At 36.5% G+C, this 19,589-nt stretch overlaps 1 protein-coding gene across 2 annotated transcripts in view; it reads left to right on the top strand.

Moving 5' to 3' along the window:
* Positions 1-19,589, top strand: part of DYNC2H1 (dynein cytoplasmic 2 heavy chain 1) — a gene marked incomplete at its 5' end in the record, with an annotated part of 370,982 nt that overhangs the window by 281,989 nt on the left and 69,404 nt on the right. For both annotated transcript variants that reach the window (XM_082660860.1, XM_082660861.1), the window contains one exon: positions 5,524-5,640. In XM_082660860.1, coding sequence (XP_082516986.1) covers positions 5,524-5,640 — 117 coding nt within the window. The remainder of the gene's footprint in view (positions 1-5,523; positions 5,641-19,589) is intronic.

Below are 19,589 nucleotides of genomic sequence, written 5' to 3'. Positions count from 1 at the left end.
TTTGGCTTTATTATTGTAGGTCTTTCCCTGGTCTTGTGTTTCCTGCCTAGAGAAGTTCCTTTAGCATTTGCTGTAAAGCTGGTTTGGTGGTGCTGAATTCTCTTAGCCTTTGCTTGTCTGTAAAGTTTTTTCATTTCTTTGTCGAATCTGAATGAGATCGGTGCTGGGTAGAATAATCTTTGTTGTAGGTTTTTCCCTTTCATCATTTGAAATGTGTCCTGACACTCCCTTCTGGCTTGCAGAGTTTCTGCTGAAAGATCAGCTGTTAACCTTATGGGGATTCCCTTGTATGTTATTTGTTGCTTTTCCCTTGCTGCTTTTAATATTTTTTCTTTGTGTTTGATTTTTGATTGTTTGATTAACATGTGTCTTGGTGTTTTTCTCCTTGGGTTTATCCTGTATGGGACTGTCTGCCCTCCTGGACTTGACTATTTCCTTTCCCATATTCGGGAAGTTTTCAACTATAATCTCTTCAAATATTTTCTCAGTCCCTTTCTTTTTCTCTTCTTCTTCTGGGTCCCCTATAAGTGGAATGTTGTTGCATTCAATGTTGTCCCAAAGGTCTCTGAGACTGTGCTCAATTCTTTTCATTCTTTTTTCTTTAATCTGCTCTGCAGTAGTCATTTCTATTATTTTATCTTCCAGGTCACTTATCCGTTCTTCTGCCTCTGTTATTCTGCTATTGATTCCTTCTAGGGAATTTGTATTCATTTATTGTGTTGTTCATCATTGTTTTTTTGCTCTTTAGTTCTTCTAGGTCCTTGTTAAATGTTTCTTGTATTTTGTACATTTTATTTCTAAGATTTTGGGTCATCTTTACTATCATTCCTCTGAATTGTTTTTCAGGTAGACTGCCTATTTCCTCGTCATTTGTTTGTTCTGGTGGGTTTTTACCTTGCTTCTTCATCTGCTGTGTTTTTTTCTGTCTTCTTATTTTGCTTAACTTACTGTGTTTGGGGTCTCTGTTTCACAGGCTGCAGGTTCCTAGGTCCCGTTGGTTTTGGTGTCTGTCCCCTGTGGGTAAGTTTGATTCAGTGGGTTTGTGTAGGCCTCCTGGTGGAGGGAGGTCGTGCCTGTGTTCTGTTGGATGAGGCTGGATTTTGTCTTTCTGGCAAGCAGTACCACGTCCAGTGGTGTGTTTTGGGATGTCTGTGACCTTATTATTTTAGGCAGCCTCTCTGCTAATGGGTGCGGTTGTGTTCCTGTCTTTCTGGTTGCTTGGCATAGCATGTCCATCACTGTAGCTTGCTGGTTGTTGAGTAGAGCTGAGTCTTAGCATTGAGATGAGATCTCTGGTAGAGCTTTCACTGTTTGATATTACATGGGGCTTGGAGGTCTATGGTGGACCAATGTCCTTCACTCAGCTCTCCCACCTCAGAGGCTCAGGCCTGACACCCGGCCAGAGCACCAAGACCCTGTCTGCCACACCACTCAGGAGCAAAGGGAGAAAATTAAAAAAGAAAAAGAGAAAAAAGTGAAATAATATAAAGGTATTTAAATAGAAAATAAAAAAATAATTATTATTAAAATTTTAAAAATAAAAAAAATAAATAAAAGAAAGAAGGGAGCAAGCAAACCAAGAAACAAATCGACCAATGGTAACAAGTGCTAAAAACTATACTAAGAAAAACACAAAACAAAAAACCCAAAAAGCGGACAGACAGAACCCTAGGACAAATGGCAAAAGCAAAGCTATGCAGACAAAATCACACAAAGGAGCATACACGTACACACTCACCAAAAGAGAAAAAGGGTAAAAAAGTATATATATATAAAAATAAAGTAAGAGAGCAACCAAATCAATAAACAAATCTACCAGTGATAATAAGCTCTGAATACTAAAGTAAGATAATCATAAAACCAGAAACAAATTAGATGCAGAAAGGAAACCCCAAGTCTACAGTTGTTCCCAAAGTCCACTGCCTCAGTTTTGGGATGGTTCCTTTTCTATTCAGGTATTACACAGATGCAGGGTACATCAAGTTGATTGTGGATATTTAATCCACTGCTCCTGAGGCTGCTGGGAGAAATTTCCCTTTGTCTTCCTTGTTCATACAGCTCCTGGGGTTCAGCTTTGGCCCCGCCTCTGCATGTAGGTCACCTGAGGGTATCTGTTCCCAGCACAGACAGGACGGGGTTAAAGGAGCAGCCGATTAGGGGGCTCTGGCTCATTCACGCTGTGGGGAGGGAGGGGTATGGAATGCGGGGTAAGCCTGCAGTGGCAGAGGCTGGCATAACCTTGCAACAGCCTGAGGCACGCCTTGTGTTCTCCCGGGGAAGTTGTCCCTGGATCAGGGGACCCTGGCAGTGGCGGGCTGCAAAGACTCCCTGGAGGGGAGGTGTGGATAGTGACCTGTGCTTGTACACAGGCTTTTTGGCAGCTGCAGCAGCAACCTTAGCGTTTCATGCCGTCTCTGGTGTCTGCACTGATAGCCATGGTTCGCGCCTGTCTCTGTAGCTCATTTAGGTGGTGTTCTGAATCCCCTCTCCTTGCGCACCCTGAAATAGTGGTCTCTTGCCTCCTAGGCAGGTCCAGACTTTTCCCCGGACTCCCTTCTGGCTTTCTGTGGTGCATTAGCCCCCTTCAGGCTGTGTTCATGCAGCCAACCCCAGTCCTCTCTCTGGGATCTGACCTCCAAAGCCGGAGCCTCAGCTCCCAGCCCCCACCCGCCCTGGCAGGTGAGCAGACAAGCCTCTCAGGCTGGTGAATGCTGGTCAGCACCGATCCTCTGTGCAGGAATCTCTCCGCTTTGCCCTCTGCACCCCTGTTGCTGTGCTCTCCTCCATGGCTCCGAAGCGTCCCCCCAGCCACCCGCCGTCTCCACCCGTGAAGGGGCTTCCTAGTGTGTGGAAACCTTTCCTCCTTCCCTCCCACTGGTGCACGTTCCGTCCCTATTCTTTTGTCTCTGTTTATTCTTTTTTCTCTTGCCCTACCCAGGTATGTGGGGAGTTTCTTGCCTTCTGGGAAGTCTGAGGTCTTCTGCCAGCATTCAGTAGGTGTTCTGTAGGAGTTGTTTCACATGTAGATGTATTTTTGATGTATTTGTGGAGAGGAAGGTGATCTCCATGTCTTACTCCTCCTCCATCTTATAGGTCTCCTCTCAAACATGTAATTTACTTAACTTCTTGGACACTCCAATTTCTCATCTGTAAGTTGAGAATGAGCGTTCATTTTTAAAATCTGTATTCTTTCTCATTCCTAGAAGGATTATACTGGATGTGACTTACAAAAATACAGACGATCTATTAGTGTAAAATCAATAGTTTAGGAAATCAAAGAGAAAATTAGGAAATGAAAAGAAAATAAAACTAGGGAAATAATTTATGCTAAAGGAAGACAAGACAAACAACAAAGCTCATGCTCTAAGGTTCTATAAAGTTGTTATTGTTAGATCAGAAATTCTTCTGTGTGCTTTATAACTTCCAAAAGAAAAGGAAAATACAATTGTATATGAGATGTAGTATACTACAATAAAATCACACCAATTGTTCAGGAGAATCATAGGTATTCCTGAAATGTCTCTCATTGTTCTTTGGAATGTGAACGGTTGGAATAGGGGTGACAGCATATTCTGCAGCTCCCCTCCAACCTCAGAGATGCTGCAAAGCATGCCAGTGGCATAATGCAAGCTGTTCAGTATGCTTAGAACATGGAAGAAGTGATGTATGTTTTTGTTGGGAAATTTCATCCCCTTCGACACCATTTTAAAGGAATGTCATTAAAAAAAGTGTTTTTAATTGGTTTAAAACATGTATAATGGACATTTTATCATCTGTGCTTTGTAAAAAGATGAGTATGTCAGATTTTGTAAAAAGAAAAGATGGTCCACTGTTACAAGTTATAGCCCGATCCTCATTATAAAATATTTTTATTATGCATTTGAACTCCCTTTTCATTACTCTCCGTTCATTAAAGTTTATAATGTATTATGATAGTGTTATTATGAAAAGCAAGCCTTGCATGTTATTTTTCTGGGAAGAAAACAAACTTGTTTGGGTTGTTAAACATTTTCTTTTTAAAATAGTTTTTAACATCATATGTAAAAAAATATTTGAACCTTTTTTCCTTTAGGTATCTCTTTGCATTCTTATTTGTTCTCTGTCATTTTTGACAAATTTAAGACACAAATAAGAGATAGCCAGTGTTACCAGAGCAAAATAGCACTTCTTCTGACTACAAACTAGTGATGTTTTGTGGTCTAGCACAGCTGATAAATTAGGTGCTGTTGTAGGGTTCAGCTAGAGCAAATGGAAATAATTTATCAGAAAAACAAAGAAAATGAAACACTGAATCACCACAATTTTTTCTAGATTAGAGAATCAATCAAAAGCTCTAGAAGTAACTTGAGTTTAACAGCAGGATTCTGTATGTTTAACAATTATGTAGTGCATTTATTTTGAAATATTTATGGCCCTTATTTTATTTGAACTTTAATAATGTAAGAACCCCCAAAATATTAAATACAGCCCTATCTCTTAAAAAGGAAAAACAATTTACATCTCTCAAAAAGTAAAACAAAAAAAGTAGTTGACACACTGAAAATGTTGATGTTTAAAATACTAGCTTAGGAAAACATATTGTCTTGATTTGGGGATTTATTTTGTTTATGTCAGATAAACAATGATATAGCACAATTTTAATATTTAGTTGAAATATTTTTGAAGAACCATCAGTACATACCTCACTGATTTTTATACATCTCCCCCAATATCTATAATACCATATATAGAATACTCAGTAATATTCTGGATCATTCTTAGCAAATGATTAAGAAGACTGATTGGTATTATTGAAATTGAAGCCATTAAACACTATTTTAGAAAAAAAAACGTGAGTGAATTAATTTTGATGAGAATGATGATAGAGAAGCTGATAAAAATGTTACAAAAATGAAAGCCCTAAATAGGAAAGAAGAATTTACTTTGCCTTATTTTAATTAATTGATCTATACCTCCTTCATTTGAGTCTCATGTCTAGAAAAAACACTGAAATAACTTAAAATTGATATAGAACCTTAAAACTTAGATTTATTGTAATTTTTACCAGCCAATAATTACTTTAAATTGTTTTACTATTTTATAGTTTGCTATGCTATTTACTATCTTTCCACTCATTTCATCTTTTCAAAAAACCTATCTTTAATTTATCAGCATTTTGAAATTATGCAATTTAAATTATTCAAACTGAAAAATATTTTTGATTTCAGAAATGAGCAAATAGAGAGGTTATTAATAATGGATAATTAGAGCTTTCTGGCTAAAGAAGTAGCTTTTCAAATGAAGAGCCATTATAATATGTAACTTTTATAGTGGTTTCTCTCACCATTTAAGTTCTTTTGCCTTTTAACTGCTGAAATAAATCAATAAAATATTAATCCAGTTGAACAGGGAAAATGGGATTAAAACTTGTTTATAATATATATATTCAGTCTTTATAAGTAAATATGGCTATTTTTGTATCTATGTTTTCCCTCTGAATGAAGTTATGTTCATTTATTGCTACTTATTATTTTCTTCATTCAGGTTATTTCACAGTTGAGGATCTTGGGCAGATCAGTAACAGCTGGTAGCAAATTTGATAGAGAAATCTGGTCTAATGAACTTTCTCCTGTCCTCAATCTCTGGAAGAAATTAAACCAGGTTAGTAGTGGAATATTCTTCCTTTGTTTTCCCTTTTTTCTCCCTATCCTTTTTTTCCAGTTTTATCCCCAAATTGTCCATGTTGGTAAATATGTTGGTAAATTTTTGCATGGATCTGCCCTCAATGTATACAGTATCCTGGAAAAAGATGGAGGAAATAAAAGTAATAGAAGATCAGCCCAAGAAGCAGCGTTACCGTGTAATTTGTCTTATCCTGGTAATGTACTATGACGTCCTCTATGTCTGATACATATTTTGCTCACTCCTTGTCTTCTCTCGCCTCTTTCTGTAAAGTCAATGACTGCTGTTAAAGGTGAAATTTTTCAAAGGAATCCAAGTGCTAAGGAAAAGCAATTCATCAACTGGAGCTGACTTGTTTCTATATTGTAAAGTAGTTACAGATTATAGATGGTTGCTTGCTCACTAGGCAAAACCATTACAGTATTATGATTACTATTCTAATTGAATAAGAACTTACTTTCTGGAATTAAAAAAATATAATTTTACAATTCATATGTTTAGTAATACTATAAAAATGCTTATATATCACATAGCCTTCTTCAGTAAGGGAAGTCAAATTAGGCTTATTTAAGAACCTATGAAAAAGGTTAAAACTCTCTAAAAATTCAAAATCCTCAAACCTTATAGTATTGTAATTTCGAGTTATTCTGACTTAGTGTCGACAATTGGTGATTGTCAGGAGTCTGAATAAACAATGATCTCAAGTAACTGGAATTGCCACTTTATTTAGACCATCAGATTGATAAAGCTTTATATAGGTAGCTTGAGGAAAAAATTAGAGAATGAAAAGAAATACTACATCCCTTAGCATCCCAAACCCATGCTCTCCCCCTTATGCCTGGTCATATAAGTAATCAAATTGTACAGATCCCTTTCTATGAAATCATGGCCTGATTTCCATTCTTCATGTCAATTCATATTGAAGTTGTTATTCTTTACCTTCTTTTTTCTTAAACTAACCTTTGCATATCTTTAAATTAATAACCCAGTTTACACAAATTTATTGAGGAAAGTTGCTGTTAATCTGCTTCTTATTTCTCTGTAACTCATTTGGTTTTTTCCTGTAGAATATTTTGTCTCTGATCTCCCTAAATTTCACCATAATAAATACAGGTGTGGATTTTGTTATGTTTTGTTTTGCATCTATTCGTTTGATACTCTGAGACCCTGCAATTCCAAAAGCCAGCCTTCCCAGCTATACCTGTTTCAGTTTGATCCCCACATTAGCTGGGCTGCATGCTGTGAAATATCAAGTTCTCTGCTGTCTATGGCAGGTGCTTGATACTGCTATTTTTCAGTCCTAAAATGTTGACATAGTGGGCAATGTTCCATCCAGGGCAATATGAAAAGATAAGTTTGCAACCAGGAGCTCTCCTAGCCTGGCTCCAGCCATGGCATCCAGCCCTCAGCTGTAGGTTACCATATTCTCCACTTACAAGTACCCAAACCTTTCTGTCTCCCAGATGTTTCCCATTCTTTTGGTGCCATCTTCTGGGTTCAGTATCCTCTTGTTTTGTCAAAGACAGGATTCAGAAGTGGGAGGTAGTTTGACATTTTGACCAGAACAAACATAACTTTTTAAACTTCATTTTAACTTTTATTTGTAAGATAGATATAGATTCATTAAAAGGTTATCATTATATTATATTCATAGTAGTCAAATTAATCTGTCAAATATCTTGCACTTCATCCTGTTGTAATGTTTTGTTCTTTATCTCTCCCATTTCCTTCCTGAAGCTATTGCCATAATGTAGACTTCTTTCTCATATGGATTATTGCAGAAAACACCAAATTTGACTCTCCTTATAATATATACTTCCTCCAAGTCATATTTCAGATCATCATCACATTAATTTTCCTAAAGAAAATCATTTTTCACACCATGGCTCCATATCCAACCTGACTTGTAAGCCTCTTCCATAGTAAGGTAGCTCTCAGTGATTCCATCTGTGAGGACTTTCCAAATGCAATTTCTTTCTTCCAGAATCTCCTAGCTATGCTAAACCAGTAATGGGCAAAGTGCCAACATCTGTCAGAAGCCTCTCAGCTGTTACTCATTTCCCTCTTCATGTTTCTATAGTACAAACTTATAAATCACATAACCATAAAAGTTATATTTTAAACTAAGCAAGTTAATATATGGTGCTTAGGAATAAGAATTCTCTTATTTTGGGGTAGCTTTAAAATTTATGCATATAAATATTTCAAATAAACTAATGTCACATTTCTGTTTTAGAATTTTTCCATAATTATTTTTATCACTTCTGAACTTTTTAAAAAATTTTTCTTTTGTAAAAAAGGAGTAATAATCTTTTCTCTGCATTCATTTGTTCATTTACTTCATTCATCAAATATCTATTGATGTGTCTGCTATATGCTTGGCACTGTGCTAGATGCTGATTTATTAAGAGATGATAACAATACACAAAAATATAGGTATTACAGTGGTCTTTGGGAACCAAAATGAGGGAGTGTTAAATTTTGCTAAGAGGAAGTCAGAGGAGGTTACATTATGAGTAAGAAATTCTTTAGAGGGACTTCCCTGGTGGGCTGGTGGTAAAAACTCCACCTTCCAATGCAGGGGATGCAGGTTTGATCCCTGGTCGGGGAACTAAGATGCCACATGCGGCAGGGAAGCTAAATCCGTGCACCTCAACTAGAGAGCTCGCATGCCACACACTACAGAGCCCACGTACTCTGGAGCTCGCATGCCACAACTAGAGAGAGAAAACCTGCATGCCACAACTAGAGAGAAGCCCACATGCCACAACGAAGAGCCTGCGCGCCACAACAAAAAGATGCCACATGCTGTGATGAAGATCCCACATGCCACAACGGAGACCCAACTCAGCCAAAAATATAAATAAATAAATAAATAAAATATTTTTTAAAATGCTTTAGATTAAAAAAAGAGGTTACATGATGAGCAAGAAATTCTCTAGTTAAAAAAGAGTGTATGATATTTCAGAGAGAGAGAAAAGTCTGCCATGTTTGTTATTCTAACCTGACTGGAGTAAAGAATGCTTTGAATAGAATGGCTAGACATAAGAGCAAAAAAATTTAGTAGGACCAGGTTGGAAAGGTTTAATGTCATGAGGAGTGTTTATAATTTATCCTGTAGGCAGTGGGGATGCAATGCTAATAAGAAGGTGGGAAGGTGATATGTAAAGATCTGTGTTTTATAAAGGCAAAACTGATGATGGTGTAAGCAGTGGATACTAGAGGCCTGAAAACCAATTTAGAGGAAGTTACAATGTTCTAAGAGCAAAATCGTGGGAACCTTATTGAATATGGTGACAATGTGAATATAAAGTAAGAGAAGAGTCAAAGATATTTCAAAAGTAAAACCAGTCTTCAAAGGATGATTGTATGGATCTAATAAAAAAATAGATGGAACACTATTTGTCAAACATAAACTCTTTATGGATTAAGTCTTTTGTATCTTTATTTCTTTAAAGATTTGTAGATTTTTAAAGTTTAGTATAACAAGCCCTAGTAGTATTGATGACGTTGCCACATTCAAGATATTTTATTAATTTAACCTTTCATGCTTGAAGGTTAAATTGTCAAAAGTTTTAGTGACTGTATTAGTGATTATATCTTTTTCAGGGAAATATATATACAAATGTGTAATTATAACTTTTAACATTATTTTATATTAACTGTTAATTCATATGTTATTATATCATCTTTTAAGTAGTTTAGATGCATAATTTAGTAACATCTCATATTTTGTGACATTTTTCTTGGGATTTCCACTGGAAAACTTAGTACTTTGTAAAACAATAATTTAAAAAGCAAAATGCTAAAAAGTATAACACATGAAAAATCTAATGTCATTTAATATTCTGCACATATACATTCAAAAGGTCAGTTCATGCTTTAAAATTTTTATTATATACCAGCTCACCAAGCAGTTTTTAATATCTGGTTGATGGTGATAACAACTGATGAGAATTACTGACATTCTAACCAATTTACATCTCCTTCATATAACTTGAGAACTTCCATTAATTCCCATGATAAAAGGTACATGTAAAACTGTCTCCTTTAGGCTGATAGAATTTGTTGAGCAAAAAATAGGTGACAGATTTTTTTCTGAGCAAGAATTGAACTGGTTGACCCAGTAACTATTTTTATTATTTCTTTCTTCAGGTTCATAAGTAGATTTGTATATCTGTTAAATTACACTTGTAAATTCAGAATACCTTAATTTCAAAAGAATGCATTGAAATAGAATTAAATGAAATTTAAATCTAGAGTGCCAGGATAAACAATTAATAGGACTAGTACTTTCTTATGTTTTTGAACTAAAAATTTAAATATCATTAAAATTGATTAGTTTCATATTATGTTTGAAAAGAATGTGTATTCTGCTCTGTTGACTGCTATTCTCAAATTATATTCTTTAGATCAAGTTTTTTAAATGTTTCATTCACAAATCATAATATATAATAGTTTTTCTCTATCAATTTTTGAATTATACAAGTTCAGAATGCCACTCTTCTTGATATATTGAACCACTTATCATAGTAATTCCCTTTAACTCTTATAATGTTGCTCCTATTTTTCTGGTATTAATAAATCTGTATCAGCTTTTGTTTAGTTATATTTGTTAGATATATCCTATTTCATACTTTCAACATTTAAATCAATTTTTATGGGTGTATCTTATAAAGAGCCTATAGCTGGATTTTGTTTGATCTTTAGTTGGAACATTTAGTCTATTTACATTAATCTGGTTTACTATATTATTATATGTTATGTTTTGTATTTTTTCTACTTTTTTTTTACTTCTTTCTTGTCTTCTTTTGGACTATTTTCTCTAATATATTGCTCTCTTAGTTTACAGATTATATATCTTTTCTACTTTTTAGTGGTATCCTAGATATTTTATTGTACATACATAGATAACGCAAGTTAAACAATATATTTGCCTACCTGGCAGATAATTCAAGCTTAAGACGTTATACCCAGCTTCAACATTTTTTTAATGATATTTTTATTTATTTTTTTTAATTTTTCAACATCTTTATTGGAGTATAATTGCTTTAAAATGGTATGTTAGTTTCTGCTGTATAACAAAGTGAATCAGCTATACATATACAAATATCCCCATATCTCCTCCCTCTTGAATCTCCCTCCCACCTGCCTTATCCCACCCCTCTAGGTGGACACAAAACACTGAGCTGACCTCCCTGTGCTATGTGGCTGCTTCCCACGAGCTATCTGTTTTACATTTGGTAGTGTATATATGTCCATGCCACTCTCTCACTTCGTCCCTGCTTACCCTTCCCCCTTCCCGTGTCCACAAGTCCATTCTCTACATGTATCTTTATTCCTGTCCTGCCCCAGGGTTCTTCAGAACCTTTTTTTTTTTTTTGGATTCCATATATATGTGTTAGAATATGGGATTTGTTTTTCTCTTTCTGACTTACTTCAATCTGTCCATCCACCTCTCTACAAATAACTCAATTTCATTTCTTTTTATGGCTGAGTAATATTCCATTGTATATATGTGCCACACGTTCTTTATCCATTCATCTGTCGATGGACACTTAGGTTGCTTCCATGTCCCGGCTATTGTAAATAAAGCTGCAATGAACATTTTGGTACATGACTGTTTTTGAATTATGGTTTTCTCAGGGTATATGCCCAGTAGTGCAATTGCTGGGTCATATAGTAGTTCTCTTTTTAGTTTTTTAAGGAACCTCCATACTGTTCTCCATAGTAGCTGTAACAATTTACATTCCCACCAACAGTGCAAGAGGGTTTCATTTTCTACACACCCTATCCAGCATTTGTTGTTTCTAGATTTTTTGTTGATGGCCATTCTGACTGGTATGAAGTGATACCTCGTTGTAGTTTTGATTTGCATTTCTCTAACAATTAGTGATGCTGAGCATCCTTTCATGTGTTTGTTGGCAATCTGTATATCTTCTTTGGAGAAATGTCTATTATGTACCCTGCCCATTTTTGGATTGGGTTGTTTGTTTCTTTCATACTGAGCTGCATGAGCCGCTTGTATATTTTGGAGGTTAATCTTTTGTCAGTTGCGTCGTTTGCAGATGTTTTCTCCCATTCTAATGGTTGTCTTTTCGTCTTGTTTATGTTTTCCTTTGCTGTACAAATGCTTTTAAGTCTCATTTGGTCCCATTTATTTATTTTTGTTTATATTTCCATTTCACTAGGAAATGGGTCAAAAAGGACCTTGCTGTGATTTATGTCATAGAGTGTTCTGCTTATCTTTTGCTCTAAGAGTTTTATAGTGTCTGGCTTTACATGTGGGTCTGTAATCCACTTTGAATTTATTTTTGTGTATGGTGTTATGGAGTGTTCTAATTTCATTCTTTTACATATAGCTGTCCAGTTTTCCCAGCAGCACTTATTGAAGAGCCTGTCTTTTCTCCATTGTATATTCTTGCCTCCCTTAACAAAAATAAGGTGACCGTATGTGTGTGGGTTTATCTCTGGACTTTCTATCCTGTTCCATTGATCTATATTTCTGTTTTTGTGCCAGTACCATACTGTCTTGATTACTGTAGCTTTGTAATATAGTCTGAAGTCAGGGAGTCTGATACCTCCAGCTCCATTTTTCCTTCTCAAGATTGCTTTGGCTCTTCAGGGTCTCTTGTGTTTCCATACAAATTGTGAAATTTTTTGTTCTAGTTCTGTGAAAAATGCCATTGGTAGTTTGATAGGGATTGCATTGAATCTATAGATTGCTTTGGGGAGTCTAGTCATTTTCACAATGTTGATTCTTCCAATCCAAGAACATGGTATTTCTCTCCATCTGTTCGTATCATCTTTAATTTCTTTCATCAGTGTCTTACACTTTCCTCATACTGGTCTTATGTCTCCTTAGGTATGTTTATTCCTAGGTATTTCATTCTTTTTGTTGCAGTGGTAAATGGGAGTGTTTTCTTGATTTCACTTTCAGATTTTTCATCATTAGTGTATAGGAATGCAAGAGATTTCTGTGCATTAATTTTGTATCCTGCTACTTAACCAAATTCATTGATTAGCTTTACTAGTTTTCCAGTAGCATCTATCGGATTCTCTGTATATAGTATCATGTCATCTGCAAACAGTGAGAGTTTTACTTCTTCTTTTCTGATTTGGATTCCTTTTATTTCTTTTTCTTCTCTGATTGCTGTGGCTAAAACTTCCAAAACTATGTTGAATAATAATGGTGAGAATGGGTAACTTTATCCTTTCCTGATCTTAGTGGAAGTGGTTTCAGTTTTTCACCATTGAGAACGATGTGTGCTGTGGGTTTGTTATATATGGCCTTTATTGTGTTGAGGTAAGTTCCCTCTATGCGTATATTTGGAGGGTTTTTATCATAAATGGGTGTTGAATTTTGTCGAAAGCTTTTTCTGCTTCTATTGAGATGATTATATGGTTTTTATTCTTCAGTTTGTTAATATGGTGTATTACATTGATTGATTTGTGTATACTAAAGAATCATTGCATTCCTGGGATAAACCCCACTTGATCATGGTGTATGATCCTTTTAAGGTGCTGCTGGATTCTGTTTGCTTGTATTTTGTTGAGGATTTTTGCATCTACATTCACCAGTGATATTGGCCTGTAGTTTTCTTTTTTTCTGACATCTTTGTCTGGGTTTAGTATCAGGGTAATGGTGACCTCATAGAATGAGTTTGGGAGTGTTCCTGCATCTGCTGTATCTTGGAAGAGTTTGAGAAGGTTAGGTGTTAGCTGTTCTCTAAATGTTTGATAGAATTTGCCTGTGAATCCATCTGGTCCTGGGCTTTTGTTTGTTGGAAGATTTTTTATCACAGTTTCAATTTCAGTGCTTGTGATTGGTCTGTTCATATTTTCTGTTTCTTCCTGGTTCAGTCTCAGAAACATGTGCTTTTCTAAGAATTTGTCATTTCTTCCAGGTTGTCCAGTTTATTGGCTTATAGTTGCTTGTAGTAATCTCTCATGACCCTTTGTATTTCTGCAGTGTCAGTTGTTACTTCTCCTTTTTCATTTCTAATTCTATTGATTTGAGTCTTCTCCCTTTTTTTTTGATGAGGCTGGCTAATTGTTTTTCAATTTTGTTTATACTCTCAAAGAACCAGCTTTTAGTTTTATTGATCTTTGTTATGTTTCCTTCATTTCTTTTTCATTTATTTCTGACCTGATCTTTATGATTTCTTTCCTTCTGCTAACTTTGTTTTTTTTTTTTTCTTTCTCTAGTTACTTTAGGTGTAAGATTAGGTTGTTTATTTGAGGTGTCTCTTGTTTCTTGAGGTAGGATTGTATTGCTATAAACTTCCCTCTTAGAACTGCTTTTAATCCATTCCATATGTTTCAGGTCATTGTGTTCTCATTGTCATTTGTTTCGAGGTATTTTTTGATTTCCTCTTTGATTTCTTCAGTGATCTCTTGTTTATTAAGTAGTGCATTGTTTAGCCTCCATGTGTTTGTAGTTTTTACACATTTTTCCTGTATTTGATATCTAGTCTCACAGCTTTCTGGTCAGAAATGATATTTGATACCATTTCAATTTTCTTAAATTTACCAAGGCTTGATTTGTGACCCATGATATGATCTGTCCTGGAGAATGTTACATGAGCACTTGAGAAGAAAGGGTACTCAGTTGTTTTTGGATAAAATGTCCTGTAAATATCAATTAAGGCCATCTTGTTTAATGTGTCATTTAAAACTTGTGTTTCCTTATTTATTTTCATTTTGGATGATCTGTCCATTGAGGAAAGTGGGGAGTTAAAGTCCCCTACTATGGTGTGTTACTGTCCATTTCCCCTTTTATGACTGTGAGCATTTGCCTTATGTATTGAGGTGCTCCTCTATTGGGTGCATAAATAGTTACAATTTTTATTTCTTCTTCTTTGATTGATCCCTTGATTATTATGTAATGTGCTTTGTATCTTGTAATAGTCTTTATTTTAAAGTCTGTTTTGTCTGATGTGAGAACTGCTACTCCAGCTTTCTTTTGATTTCCATTTGCATGGAATATCTTTTTCCATCCCTGTACTTTCAGTCTGTATATGTCCCTAGGTCTGAAGTGAGTCTCTTGTAGACAGCATATATATAGGTGTTTATGTATCAATTCAGCCAGTCTATCTTTTGGTTGCAGCATTTAATCCATTCATATTTAAGGTAGTTATTGATATGTATGTTCCTATTACCATGTTCCTAATTGTTTTGGGTTTGTTATTGTAGGTCTTTTCCTTGTCTTGTGTTTCCTGCCTAGAGAAGTTCCTTTATCATTTGTTGTAAAGATGGTTTGGTGGTGCTGAATTCTCTTGGCTTTCACTTGTCTGTAAAGGTTTTCATTTCTCCATCGAATCTGAATGAGATCCTTGCTGGGTACAGCAATCTTGGTTGTAGGTTTTTCCCTTTCATCATTTTAAATATGTCCTGCCACTCCCTTCTGGCTTACAGAGTTTATGCTGAAAGATCAGCTGTTAACCTTATGGGGATTCCCTTGTATGTTATTTGTTGCTTTTCCCTTGCTGCTTTTAATATTTTTTCTTTGTATTTAACTTTTGATAGTTTGATTAGTATATGTCTTGGCATGTTTCTCCTTGGATTTATCCTGTATGGGACTCTCTGCGCTTCCTGGACTTGATTCTGTCCTTTCCATGTTAGGGTAGTTTTCAACTATAATCTCTTCAAATATTTTCTCAGTCCCTTTTTTTTTCTCTACTTCTTCTGGGACCCCTATATTTGGAATGTTGGTGTGTTTAATGTTGTCCCAGAGGTCTCTGTGACTGTTCTCCATTGTTTTCATTCTTTTCTCTTTATTCTGTTCTGTGGTAGTTATTTCCACTCTTTTATCATCCAGGTCACTTGTCTGTTCTTCTGCCTCATTTATTCCTCTATTGAGTCCTTCTAGGGAATTTTTAATTTCATTTATTGTGTTGTTCATCATTGTTTGTTTGCTCTTTATTTCTTCTAGGTCCTCGTGAAACGTTTCTTGTATATTCTCCATTCTATTTCCAAGATTTTGGATCATCTTTACTATCATTCCTCTGAATTCTTTTTCAGGTAGACTGCCTATTTCCTCTTCATTTGTTTGGTCTGGTGGGTTCTTGCCTTGCTCCTTCATCTGCTGTGTGTTTCTCTGTCTTCTCATTTTGCTTAACTTACTGTGTTTGGCGTCTCTTTTTCGCAGGCTGCAGGTTCGTAGTTCCTGTTGTTTTTGGTGTCTGCCTCCAGTGGGTAAGGTTGGTTCAGTGTGTTGTGTAGGCTTCTTGGTGGAGGGAATTGGTGCCTGTGTTCTAGTGGTTGGGCCTGGACCTTGTGTTTCTGGTGGACAGTGCTGCATCTGTTTGTGTGTTTTGGGGTATCTGTGAACTTATTATGATTTTAGCCAGCCTCTGTGCTAATGGGTGGGGTTGTGTTCCTGTCTTGGTAGTTGTTTGGCATACGGCGTCCAGCACTGTAGCTTGCTGGTCGTTGAGTGGAGCTGGGTCTTAGCGTTGAGATGGAGATCTCTGGGACAGCTTTCGCCATTTGATATCATGTTGAGCTGGGAGGTCTCTTGTGGACCAGTGTCCTTCACTTGGGTCTCCCAACTCAGAGGCTCAGGCCTGACACCCAGCTGGAGCACCAAGACCCTCTCTGCCACACGGCTCAGAAGAAAAGGGGGAAAAAATAAAAGAAAGAAAGAAAGAAAATATAAAATAAAATAAATTAAGTTATTAAAATTAAAAATATATTATTAAAAATAAAGAAGTAATTTAAAAAAGAAAGAAAGAAGAGAGAGCAACCAAACAGAAAAATCCACCAATGATAACAAACACTAAAGTCTATACTAAGAAAAAAAATAAATAACTGACAGAAAGAACAGTAGGACAATTGGTAAAAGCAAAGCAATACAGACAAAATCACAGAAGGGAGCATACACATACACCCTCACAGTAAGAGAAAAAGGAAAAAATTATATATGTGTATAAAAAAAAGGAAGAGGTAACCAAATCAATAAACAAGTCTACCAATTATAATAAGCTCTAGATACTAAACTAAGATAAACATAAAACCAGAAAGAAATTAGATGCAGAAAGCAAATCCTAAGTCTACAGTTGCTCCCAAAGTCCACTGCCTCAATTTTGGGGTGATTTGTTGTTTATTCAAGTATTCCACAGATGCAGGGTACATTAAGTTGATTGTGGAGATTTAATCCAATGCTTCTGAGGCTGCTGGGAGGAATTTCCCTTCCTTTTCTTTGTTCACACAGCTCCTGGGGTTCAGCTTTGGATTTGGCCCCGCCTCTGCGTGTAGGTTGCCTGAGGGCGTCTTTTCCCTTCCCAGACAGGATAAGGAGCATCTGACTAGGGGGCTCTGGCTCACTCAGGCCAGGGGGAGCGAGGGGTGCGGATGCGGGGCAAGCCTGCGGCAGCAGAGGCTGACGTGACATTGCACCAGCCTGAGGCGTGCCGTGCGTTCTCCTGTGGAAGTTGTCCGTGGATCACGGGACCCTGGCAGTGGCGGGCTTCACAGACTCCCACGAGGGGAGGTGCGGATAGTGACCTGTGCTTGCACACAGGCTTCTTGGTGGCTGCAGCAGCAGCCTTAACATTTCATGCCCATCTCTGGTGCCCGTGCTGACTGGTGCCCATCTCTCGAGCTCATTTAGGTGGTGCTCTGAATCCCCTCTCCTCACACACCCCGAAGCAATGTTCTCTTGCCTCTTAGGCAGTTCCACACTTTTCCCCAGGCTCCCTCCTGGCTAGCTGTGCCACACTAGCCCTCTTCAGGCTGTGTTCACACAGCCAACCCCAGTCCTCTCCCTGGGATCTGACTTCGGAAGCCCGAGCCTCACCTCCCAGCCCTCACCCACCCTGGCAGGTGAGCAGACAAGCCTCTCGGGCTGGTGAGTGCTGGTCAGCACCAATTCTCAGTGTGCAAATTAGTCTACTTTGCCCTCCACACCCCTGTTGCTGAGCTCTCCTCCATGCCTCCAAAGCTTCCCCTCTCTGCCACCCGCAGTCTCTGCCCGCAAAGGGGCTTCCTAGTATGTGGAAACCTTTCCTCCTTCACAGCTCCCTCCCAGAGGTGCAGGTGCCGCCCCTATTCTTTTGTCTCTGTTTTCTCTTTTTTCTTTTGCCCTACCCAGGTATTTGGGGAGTTTCTTGCCTTTTCGAAGTCTGAGGTCTTCTGCCCTTGTTCAGTAGGTGTTCTGCAGGAGTTGTTCCACATGTAGGTATACTTTTGATGTATTTGTGGGGAGGAAGGTGATCTCCATGTCTTACTCCTCTGCCATCTTGAAGGTCCCCCAACTTTAACTTTATATTCAGTTATTGTTGTATATTTCAGTCTTGTCGTCATTGTTTACAGTCATTGTTTGTTTGGATTTGCCCCACATTTATCACTTTCATTGTCTTTTATTCCTTCCTGCATCAGGCATTTTCATATCAGGCATTTTCATTTGGTTTAACATCCCTTCTGCCTGGAGTCCAAAAATATTCCTTTAGTGGTAAACTCTTTGAGTTTTTATTTATCTGAGTATGGCTTTAATTTATTTGTTTTAAAATGTATACTTTTTTATGCTAATAGTTATTAATAGGTATAGTGAGATATAATTCCACTCTTTTCTGGTTTCTATTGTTACCAGTTAAGGAGTTAATTTTTGTTCCTTCTTTTTTACTGCTTTTAAAATTATTTTGCCTTGGTTTGCTGCAGTTTTACTCTAATGGGATTCAGTGTGGATTTGTTTTCTTTCTGTCTTTAATTCATTCATTTTTTAAATCTTGCTTAAGAATTAATGGGGTTTTTGAATTTTGGTTGCTGTTGTACATCAGTACAGACAAGGTCTCAGTTATTTAAGTATTAACTCTGCTTTACTATTCTTCTAGAACACTGATTAGATATTATATTAGACCGTTTTTCTCTATTCATCATTTGTTTTAAGTTATTTCTAATACTTCCCATTTCTTTTTTTCTGTGTGATGCATCCTGAATAAATTCTACGGATCCGTCTTCCAGTTCATTCATTTTCTTTTCAGTTAAATTTTTTCTAGCTTTAAAGTTTTATATTTTTTTCATTTTTAAAACTTTTCTTAAATTATTTTCCAAATCTGCTTATTGTTTAAGGTTTTCTATTATCTCTAGAAACATTTAACATAATTGTGTTATGTTCTGTGTATGATTATTTAGTTATCTGAGACCTTTGTGGATTTGATTCTTCTTTACATTTGTCCATGGAAATAATCAATAAACAATCTGTAATAGGAATAGAAAAGAGTTTTATTTGCGCCAGACTGAGGACTGTAGCCTAGAGGGCAGTCTCTCAGATAACTGATCAACTGCTCCAGAGAAGCATGGTTTTCAGCACAGTTTTATATCTTGTCAGAACAGAGAACATCAAACAAGTCAGGAATACATTCCTTCAAAGTTTCAAAAGAAGCAGATCAGTACATACACAGTGAGTCTGTGGCCCTGGCACCTGGGAAGGGAGTCTTATCATCGAAGGAGTACTAGCATTGGCATCCCAGGAAGGGAGACATTTAATCTTTATTTTTAATATGGACATTATTTTTGGTCATTGTACCCTTTTCTTTAATAATTACAGCGGATGTACAGTGTATGTTTGATAGGCCACAAGCAGGCTGTTTTAGCTAGTGTAAAATTCAAGTCAAAACATGTGTAAGCCAGAATAACTTCCCTCATATCTTAATATGTAAAAATTTCTATCATCACATCGTATATGATAACTTGATAGTTATCTTCTTAACTTTTATAGTATTTTGATTTTTCAAAAACCATGAGCTGCTAATTATTCTGGTAATTTTTCCTATAGGAATTATTTGTTTCCAAGAATGAAAATGGATTCTACCATCCAATTTAGATTGTAGGATTAGGTTTGGGTCAAGGTAAGGATCATGCTCCTTTCAAATACTTTGAGATACCACTAGTATTATCTTCTTGAAATTTATTGGAATTTCAAGGTA

The sequence above is a fragment of the Grampus griseus genome (genome assembly GCF_964374135.1).
Source record: "Grampus griseus genome assembly, chromosome: 8".
Lineage (NCBI taxonomy): Eukaryota > Metazoa > Chordata > Mammalia > Artiodactyla > Delphinidae > Grampus > Grampus griseus.
This window is presented reverse-complemented; position numbering and strand designations above follow the sequence as displayed.